We start from the raw sequence: 10,986 nt of genomic DNA, 5'->3' as shown, positions 1-10,986 counted from the left end.
AGTCAGCTTTATATTCCATGATTCTCTAAATGGTGAAAAATGTCCGCATAGTATTCTATAATCATCGAAATAATGAAGATATACAACTAGCCACGATTTAAGGAAAAAATTAATATGGATACTGAATAATGTATCTTTATCTCCTCCGTCTATGACGTAGTGTTTTTCATCTGTCGCAGTCTTGTCTGACGTGATTCAGCAACATTTAAACTCAGCTTAAGGAAGCTGTTACACTTTCCTGACATGGTTTATTTTTTTTTAAATATTGGACAAACAATTTAACAATCTCACGAATTCTTAAATACACTTTACCGAAAAAAGTCTTCATGACACGAACTCGTATGCGATTGGTTCTAGCTGTTTGCTGAATAGCCAGATACCGCACAAGCAGGAGGAAAAACGAAATCTTCCTCAGTCGTGCTCTACGTTGCAGTAGTAAATGGTCTACAACGATATTTGTATCGTCGGAATAGCAGAGGTCAGTACCAATTCGTTTTGAAAAAATTCATAGTGATTGTGAATTCTCTTTCGTTAAAGCTCCTTGGGCTTTCACAAACAAATTCTGATCACCTGTCTCATAACAAGAAATAAAGGTTGAAAGAAAACTCTGAGATCTGGTTTAGGCAATCAATATATTTTTTTAAATTTTATTGTGACTTGTGTCTTTTTCCTAAAAATTAAATTTGTTTCTTAATAATGTCTTTCTGCACGATCGAAACAAAAACTAGGTGTCCTCTCACAAAACTATTTGAAGAAAATCTTCAGGTCACTTTTTGTCTTCATACTTTTTCAAATCTTTTCAATTCTTCAAAATTTGTATACACATCCCCCATAAATGTATTCAACTCCACCGAAAAAATGCATTAAAAAAAAGAAGGATATACATAAGTTCCGCAAACCCATAAAGCTTAACGCGTATTTCCCATGAGTAAAGGGACTCAAAATCAGTCTTCGCAATAAGCCACAGAGAACGAGTCCAGATTCTTGTATTAAATATTTATTCCATGGATATATTGCATAGGTTTCTAAAACAACACCATAAGTTATTAATTGGGTTTTGCAAATGTAGGGTGCCAATCCTGATTTTTTTCGGCTTTTTTAAAGTGAATTGTTTTTAAAACAGAAAATACATTTTTCTACTAATAATTTTTAAATATTCAACTTTTTTCCAATCTTTCCTTAAAGTTTGGCAATAATTATTCAAACTCAACAAATATAATTGTTTAAACAAATTTATTTTGTTAAAAACATTCCAATTTTTCTCAATTTTTCACTTACTCAGTAAAGTAATAATTAATTCAAGTTAATAAATGTGAATGTTGCAACAATTTATTATGGTTTAGAATTATCTTTCGGGAAATAATTGGTAGAAAGATGCGATTTTTTCTTATATATTTTAATTTTTTTCATTTTTGTAAACAATTTACTAAGTGGGTTGAAATTAATTAAAGTTAGAAGCAAATTAAAAGTAATTATATCAATTTAAAGAAAACGGCTCTCTACTTGAAGGTAAAATTATATTTAATATAATTCATACAGAAAATGTAAAGGATATTTCCAATATTTGTTTTAATTCAGAAAAAACATTGACAGAAAAAAAGAGATCCTTTAAAATATAATATAATACTCTCTAATGTTTATTTATTATTTTCTCATAACTATAAAGGCAGATTAAAGTTAAAATTTCAAGTGAAAACTGCAACTTTCTAGTACTTACTTAAAGTAGGGCAGTTAAAAACAATAATAATTTGTTTTCGGAGTGTTACAATTTAAAAAAATAACCTAAACTATCTAGTGTCAATATAAAAGAAGATAGCTAGAAACAGTAATAAATTGTTTAAGCAATTATTTTTGTTAATCTGAATTAAATATCAGCTCACTCCAAGTGTCTTGATATTATTCAATGAGAATATTATTAAGAATTATAGTAAATTTTTTACATAATCAGGTTTGTCAACATTAATGAACTCACTCACTTTAATTGCAAATTGAACAAGAAGTGGAATTTTTTTTTAATCTGTAATTCTCTATCTCTATTATAATATATAAAATAACAAAGAACAATGATTAGTCAACATAGTACTAATTAAAATAGTAATTAGGTGTTTGGCTAAAGAAATAGTATAATCATGGCCATGGTCCCAATTTATGTGTGTCATCTCCACTGTTATGTCTAATCGAAATTTGTGATGTTTTTATAAGTACACACACGTGTATAAAGAAAGTAAGGTGAACTAGATTCAGTGTTTAAATAATGATCATTTTTCCATTTTTGAACAGTGAATTCTAAATAAGTTTGAAGAATATATACAACCCCAAATACATTAATTAATATAATTATTATCATAATAATAATTTATTCATATAATAATATATGATACATACACTTTTTCTAATTCTTACGTAAACAATTTTTATGTTTGCGAATAACAAAAAGACAAATCCATTTTTTTTATTTTATATTTTTTGAACAGCTATTTGTCAGCAAGTATTTTCTGGGCGAAGTTTCCATTTTTCAAACCAAATATTTTTAAATGATTAAAAATTAAATTTAATATTTACTTGAACCATTATTCTTAAGTCTATAAAGGATCAATATTTCTACCATAGCAAGTTCAGGTTAAGAATTAATAATTCTTTGTTAAGAATGATATTATTTGCTTCGAAAATTAATTATTTTCTTGAAAGTAAACAATTTTAATAAAAATTCATCCTTTAGAGTTAAAAAATTTTCTTTACAATTTTTTTTCGTAAATTCAATTAATTTGTTGAACCTTTGTGCTTTTGGACGGAAATTTCCACCAACTCTAATAAAAAAAAATCATTGACATTAAACCTAATTTATTTGATACTGTTTGATGTTCTTAAAATTTTAGGAATTTATTTTTTTAAATCATTTTTTGAATCATGCCATTATCATTTAGTTAAATCAGTATTTTTTCTATATTTAATTTTTAACAATCTCTGATTCAGAAAAGTTTATTATTTAGTAGAACGTTATTTATTGAGAATTAATTTTTGTATTAAAAATATAACTATTATATTTATCATTTAAAACCAATTTCTTCTTAGAAAATAAATATTTTTGCTTAAAAATGTAATTGTTTGTTTGAAAGTTCATCTATTTTATTGAAATATTATCTTTTGGCATGACATTTTGGAGTAAAACCAGAATTGGTTAATCAAACATTTAACTTTTTGGTTCACAATAAATTTTTTTGTTAAAAATTAGTCTATTCGTCTTAAAAATGTAAAAATTTGGTAGAAAATTTAACCGTTTTGTATAAAATTATAATAATAATGTATGATATTGTTATAAAATATAAACTATTACTCGAAAAATTTTATAATTATTTTAATGATATCTGTCTTCATTCAAAATATAAACCAAAAATTAAAATAAATATAATTATTGAACAAATATTTTTTTATAATTTTTTCATTATAGAAAATTGTCATTTATTAATTTAAATTGAATAATGTATCAATTTCATACAAAATTGAACTGTTCAGTAGAAAGTTTTTTTATTGAAACTTAATTTTTGGATTGCAAATTTAACTATTCCATTTTTAATTTAAAATATATCTTTTGTATTAAAAAAATTAACTGTTAGACTAAAAATTATAATTGTTTTGGTAGGAAATTAATTGTCTTGGTTGAAAATTCATTTTTTAGATAAAAATTGATGCGTTTTTTTTCGTTAAAAATAAATTTCTTTGTTTCATAACGCAACTGATTGGTTAAAAATTTTTGTTAGTTAAAATCGCGTCTTTTTGGGTAGAAAATAATTATTCTCGGTTGAAAATGTGATTGTTTGTTTCAAAATTTAACTCTTTTATTGAAACATTATCTTTTTAGAATGATTTTTTTTAATTCACAGAATTAATTAATTAAACATTAAACTTCTTGGTAGAAAATTTTATTTTTTTGTAGATAATTCGTCTTATTAAAAATTCAACAATTTCGTAGGAAATTCAACGGTAAATAGAAAACCAGTTTTTAAATTGAAAATTATTAATTCTTCAATTTCGTCCTTTTTAGTAGAAAAAAATATTTTTGGATGAAATGGAATTTTTTGTTTGAAATTCAAATGTTTTGTTAAAATATCTTTTTTTTGCCATGAGAATTCAACATTTTAGCCAAAAATTCACTGCTTTCTTAAAAATTAATTCTTTTATAAAGATTCATAATTTTGTACAAAAATAATTTTCTCTGGTTAAAAATTGTAAAACTTTTCTGAAATTTGTTTTCTTCTATTAATTATTTTCTTAAGTAAATTGCACTGTTAGATTGAAAATTGATAAAAATTATGAAAAATTCTTTTATTCTGGTAGAAGATTAATCTTCTCGGTTTAAAATTTAACCAATTAATTAAAATGGATGTTTTTTTGCTCGACATCAAATAAATTGGTTACATTTTTTTAGAGAAAACATCTTTTCAGTTGAAAATGTAACTTCTTGCTTTAAAATTTATCTGTTTTGTAAGAATATTTTCTTAACAATTTTTTGTAGAAAAATCGTTTGTGTGTCTTGAAAACTCTACAATTTTGTAGAATTTTCCACTATTTTTATGTTAATAGTTCATTTTATTCAGTTCCAAAGTTTAACTACTTTGTTGAAAATTGATGCAACTTGTAGAGAATTCGTGTTTTTAAGTAAAAAATTGATCTGCTTTTTGAAAAATATATTTTTACGTTTGTACAAAACTTACTTTTTCAAAATTGAAAAATTAAAATCTCGGAACAGTTATTTTCGGCACAATTTATTTGACTGAGACTTCCTGTTTCACGTTAGGCACCGTTTTTTATCAAATATTCTTGGTATAAAAATTAAATTTCCATATGGATTTGAATTTTTTATTAATAAAAAGACTGAAAATTATTTTTTCAATATTCATTCTTAGACTAGGATTTTTTTTAGAATTTTAAAATTATTAAAAACTTTTTAGTAAAATTACATTTTTATTATTCTTGCATAATTCAGCATACAAGGTTTCAAAAATGTATAAACTTTCTGAACTTCTTTTCAAAAAGTTCTTAATCTTTACCGAAGTAATGAGTTGGAACATTTTAAAAATAAAATCATAGATACTTTTAAGATACCCATGCGTACTGCACAAGTTTAATTAGGTATTAAAAGAATGAAAAAACAGGTCTCGGAAAAATATCTCAATATACATAAAAATACGAAATATTACTGCAGATAGTCTAGCTCAAAGGAATAAAGATTATTTTCCATGAAAAACAATATTGAAATTTGAAAAACTGTTTATTTACGAAATTTGTTTTTGACAAAACATTTTTCTTATTACTTTTTATCAGATTTTTAAAACGAATATGCTTTTATTGTATGATGAAGTATTTTTTAAGAAAAAAAATTCTCTGGACACTTGTTCTATCATTTAATTTTTTCAACAAACTTTTGAAAGCTTAAATCATTCAAGAAAATTTTTTAACAAATTTTATTATTCAAAATGAGTATATTTAATAATAATTTTTATATTATTAACGATTGAATGAGGTCCAATTATAGAGAATAATTTGTTTGCAAAAATAAGCCATCATGCATTCATTACAATCAAATAATTTTTTTGAGTTTTGCGTTCGGAACAAACGTCAACGTATTTTCCAGGGTTTTGAGGTAAATAAAGCAAGTTTTTCCAGGTCTCCTTTTCATAAAAAATAAATTCCGAGTTTTTTGCGAACATAAAATGTCTTTTCGAAATTTTTTGGAATATTTTTAAATCCTTGTACAGTATTTGAAATCCTTGAAATCGTTGAAATCTTTGTGAAATCTTTGAAAATGTTTTGAAACCTTTGTGAATTACTTGAACTCCTTTGAAGCAATACAAATCTTTGGGAAATCTTGAAATTTCTGTAAAATCTTTGACAAAAAAATTCAGAAACTTTAAAATTTTTTGTAATATCATCAGAATGCTGAAAATCTCTGAATTCTTTGGGAAATTTTTTAAAATCCTTATGAAGTTTTTTGAAAAAAACTATAATAAATCTTTATGCAGATCACAAAAAAGAATTCATTCTTGAAATCTTTTGAAACCCTTATGAAGCCACCGAAATCTTTTTAAAATCTTTTGTATTCGGTAGAAATCACTAGACTATTTAAAATTTTTGAGAAATCTATTTAAAAAAAATTTAAATCCTTTGAAATCTTTATAAATCTTTAAAATTTTTTAGAAATCTTTTGTATTTGTTTCAAATCACAGGAATTCTTGGAATTTTCGTGAAATCTTGGAAACCCTATAAAAAATTTGAAATGGTTTTAAATTTTTGAAACTTTTTGAAATCTTTGAAATCTGTTGAACAGAACATGGTTGAAATATTTGTGATTTCGTTGAAAGCATTTAAAGTATTTCAGACCTTAACATTTTCTGGGAATCTTTGAGAAATGTTTTGAAATATTTTACAATTTTCATAAAATCTTTAAAATCCTTGAAACCTTTTAAAACTTTGGGAATTTTTGAAAAATATTTGTAAATTTTTCTTTCAACTTTCAAGTATTTGTGAACTCTTTCTACAATCTTTGTTTGTGAAATGTTTTGTGTTCGTTTGAAATCATTTGAATCTTTCAAAATCTTCTCAAGTTTGTTAAAACCTTTTAAAATCTTGGAAATGTTATGAAATCTTTAAAATCTGGTGCACTGTACCTTTTATGAAATCTTTGTAATATTTGTGAAATCTTTCTGAAATGTTTGAAACCTTTTCAAATATTCGTGAATTCATTGAAATAATTTAAAGCATTTGAAATCTTCGAATTTCTGTGAAATCTGTGAGAAATCTTGAAAATGTTTGTAAAATCTTTGAAAAATCATTTTAATTTTTTTCAAATCTTTCTTTTGCCTTTGGAATATTTGTAAAATTTTTCTATAATCTTTGTTTTGTAAAATCATTTGTGTTAGTTTAAAATCTTTAAAATCTTTCGAAATTCTTCTCAAATTTCTTTAAAACTTAAAAAATCTATCTCTTTATTCATTCTGTGACGAATAAAAGATAAATTATATCTTGATATCTAGCAAATTTCTTTAAAACGAGATGTTTCTTTGATGATAGAAAAACAGATCTAAATTGCTATTCATATTTCGATAAAATAATTGCTTTAAAAGAAAAAAAATCAAATTCAAGGTTATCGTAAAAATTTCAAGGAGATTTCCAGGTTTTCAAGATTTGACAAAAATTCAGGAAGCATCCCTGATTGCAAGCCTTTCAAAGCCCCTGCACACCCTGAAAGCGGTGAGAAAAAAAGTTCGGTTCAGAACAAATAATTTTAAAATAACTAATTTTTCACTTTTCTAATTTTCTCTTGAAAAAGAATCGTTTATCGTTTAAACGAGATCTTCTGTAACAATATTGCGAATTCCAAAAGAATTGTCAGATATATTTTTTACGAAACTTGTTTTTTCGTAATAATCTCATATGTCTTGTCTTTTTTATTGTACAGCGTATATGAAAAATATACGCTCTTTCAAAACTATAAAAACTTTATGAACTTGTTTAGAAAAATTGCTAAGCTCTAGAAAAGTCGTGAGCTTAATAACTTTAGAAACTGCTGTTTTCAGGTCATAGCTCAAATAACATTTAATATGCGATAAAAATACAAATATTCAATAAATACAAATTAAATACAAATATAATATACGTACTTTTAATTTAAAAAAATATTTATTTTAAACCGAGAATGATGAACTTTCAAGCCAGAAAGATGACTTTCACCATACGACGATGTTAAAATATATGGATTTTAAACCCACCGTGGTGCATTTTCAAACAAATATTCGAAATTTGAAAGCAACTTTTTCTACAATTTAGAAATAAAATATCAATATTAAAAAATATTGGTTTTAGAACAGTAGGCAAAAAAATTAAAACAATTTGAAAGAAAAAGTCATTATTAAAAAAATATTGATTTTAAATCAATTGACAAAAAAACCAAACTATTTGGTAAAATTTGTCTGGTCAAATCCATAACATAAAAAATTTAGAAAAAATATGAATGTTTAAAAAATTAATGTTAAAAGTATAAGAAATGACGTCGAAATTTAACTTGGAGGGTCTGTGAAGAAATTAATCTTGCCTCTTCGTAGCTTAGTGGATAAGAGCATCAGAGAGGCTACCTGAAAGTCCTTGGTTCAGATACCAGCGGGGCTTGAAAACAATTTTTTTACAATTTAGAAATAAAAAAAGAATATTAACATCAAAAAATATAAAACATTAGAATCTTTAAAAATTAATCTTATAAGTACAAGAAATTATCTCAACACTCCACTAGTATGGTTTATGAATTAATTAATCTTGCCTCTTCATAGCGTAGTGGGTAAGAGCATCAGACTGGAAATCTCAAAGACCTAGATTCAGTTCCCAGCGGAGCTTGAGAGATTTTCAACTATAAATGATCAATTTTTAATAAAAAATATCATGTTTGAACAAAAAATGAAATAGTTACATTTTGATTTTTAAGCATTCATTCGGGCTTATAGAAAAATTCAAGAAACCACTTAGGTGTCGTGAACATAATACGTCACATGTTCAAGAAACAACATTGCAGCAAAAGAGTTGAACCCAAAAGATGATTTTTTTAACGAAGAAAGTTAATTTTCTAAATACAAAATAGTAAAATTTGCAACAAAAGGGATGAATCTCCAACCAAAATGGTATTAACGATCATCTAAGTAGTTCAGCTTACAAGTAAGCTGTTGATTGTTTGGTCTAAATAGGTGAATTTTTAACAAAATAGTGACATTTTAATCCCAGTAATGAAATTTTCAACTGAGTAGTAGAATTTGTTCCCCAACGAAACATTAAGTCGTTCAGCCGATTACGTATTATCCTCCCTTCTTAAATAAACCCATAATTATGGTAATAAAATGATTTTGATAAAATCAATACTTTTTGATTTTCACACTTCAACTTAAGGTTAAGCAGGCATAACACCTTTTTAATCAAAGCTAGTCGTCAACACTGGTCAATAAATAAGCCCTAAATAAACCCTTAATTGTGAGGGTTTAACATACCTTCAAAATTCAAAACTGAATTAAACGTGTTAAATTATTAAGTTCTTATGTCAAAACAGGATACTCCAACCAGAGGAGCCTGATTCGATAACGTTTAAAAAACCAAACATTGGAGGTTTTCTGCACACAATTTACGTCCACCAAATCTACGTTCACGAAATCTACATACATCCACCAAATCTACGAGGTTCACCATGGTGATTCATCTAAACAGGATCGCTGTTCTCTACGCAGCTTTCTCGTTCACTGCCCTGGGTTCGAGCGCTGCACCTGGTCCGACTGACGACAATTCCGTAGTCCCGAAGGAATTAGAGTGCAATAAAGGTGCGCGCCTCGTCCTCTACGATGGAACCGAAGTGTCCTGGGAGACTAAAATCGCAAATGTAAAGAAGGTTTCACTCTCCATCGACGGCGATGGTTCCTTCACTCTCTCCAACAAAGAAACCAATGAAGAGAAGTCTTCAGAACTCAAAGCAGACAGTTATCATGGAAAAATGGTCCGACAGGAAGGTGACGATTCCCCCAAAACAACGGTCTGGCTTGTAGGAGCGGACGGAAAGAGACGATTGATAGAAAACCGTGAAACTTTCCAGTGTCTAAAAGGTGTCGGGCTAGAAGATCCAATCTCGGTCAGCAGCAACATTCTTGATCAACTCCCGAACATTGAAGGTGCGTTTGCCACATGCGGAACCAACATCCTGAGACCTAACGAGGCTTTGCAGCAAGGAAGCTACCTTAAAGCTGGTGACTACAAGCTCCTTCTAACCAATAGCGACCTCATCCACACTAAGAACGGAAATCAAATCTGGGCCCCCAACGCAGGAGGAGCTCAACTTATACTTCAAACCGATGGAAATCTCGTCACATATGACTCAACATATAAGGCAACTTGGTCATCCCAAACATACCTTAGATCAACAGGTATGCTGGTTCTCGGAGACGACGGCTCACTGCGTCTCTTTGATGCCAAAAAAATTCGAGTATGGCAACCATAATAACAAAACGATCCTGCTCTCCGGGAGGTTTTCTGCAGTTTTCCCCTCCCTTGGATAAATGTCTGAGTAAATTCGAGGGCTTTGGATAGAAATCCGGCTGCAGACGGTATAGACGTTAGGGTTCAATAGATTGATTACGTCAAGCTCTACTTAATTTATTGAAAATAGAGAAATTAGACGTTCGTGCCAAAATGTCGAAATTGTGACCTGATAGAATCTTCGACATAGGCTTAAATGAAAACCTAAACCTACTTCTTTAAAGACAACCTGATACAAATAGAAGGTGTAAACTGGAAGATTCTACCATATTATACTAGTTTTTAAAGACTTACTAAAAGCGCCAAAAATATAAACATAGCTATATATAAGTGAAATTGTATTAATTACTGAGCCTGTATACGCTTATGTATTTGAATAAAATTAAAGCATAATTGCATTGTGCGAAAAGGTTTGAAAACTAAAAAGTACCCCACAAATTCGAAACGACTTCATAATCTCTGTTTCTTTAGTCTATCAGAATTCGAAATTCAAAGAGAGTATCAAATTTGTATATTTATTTATGTTGAAGAAAAGTGTTGCATTTTAAGTAAAAAAGGTGGAATTATTACCAAAAGAAATTAATTTACAAATCTACAAGGATAATTTTTAACAACAGTGGAATGTTTAGCCAAATAACGTTTTACATATGTCAATTTAATTTTCAAACTGAAAATATAAATTTTCAAAAATAAATTTAATTTTCAGCCGAATAATTGAATTTTAAGTTTAAGCAATTGATTCTTGATGAAAACTGATTAATTTTCAAATAATCAGTGGATTTTTAAACTAACGAAACTGATTTCTCTACGCAAAAATACAATATAATTCTAGCAATGCCAGAAAAAAAGATTTATTTTCGCTTAAAAATGACCAATAGGTGCATTGGTTTATAGAAATTATTTATGAAATAAGCAAATTTTAATAAG

General features: G+C 27.1%; 1 protein-coding gene across 1 annotated transcript; it reads left to right on the top strand.

Moving 5' to 3' along the window:
- The first annotated feature begins 240 nt into the window (after nt 1-240).
- On the top strand, nt 241-10,692 carry LOC117169070. The gene is made up of 2 exons (XM_033355180.1): nt 241-478; nt 9,086-10,692. Exon 2 carries the CDS (start codon nt 9,221-9,223, stop codon nt 10,019-10,021), a length of 801 nt encoding a protein of 266 aa, XP_033211071.1. The 5' UTR covers nt 241-478; nt 9,086-9,220; the 3' UTR covers nt 10,022-10,692.
- Nucleotides 10,693-10,986: the final 294 nt, after the last annotated feature.

This window comes from Belonocnema kinseyi, chromosome 3, assembly GCF_010883055.1.
Source record: "Belonocnema kinseyi isolate 2016_QV_RU_SX_M_011 chromosome 3, B_treatae_v1, whole genome shotgun sequence".
Taxonomy (NCBI): Eukaryota; Metazoa; Arthropoda; class Insecta; order Hymenoptera; family Cynipidae; genus Belonocnema; species Belonocnema kinseyi.
Note: the sequence above shows the minus strand (reverse complement) of the source record. Positions and strands in the feature narration are given on the sequence as shown.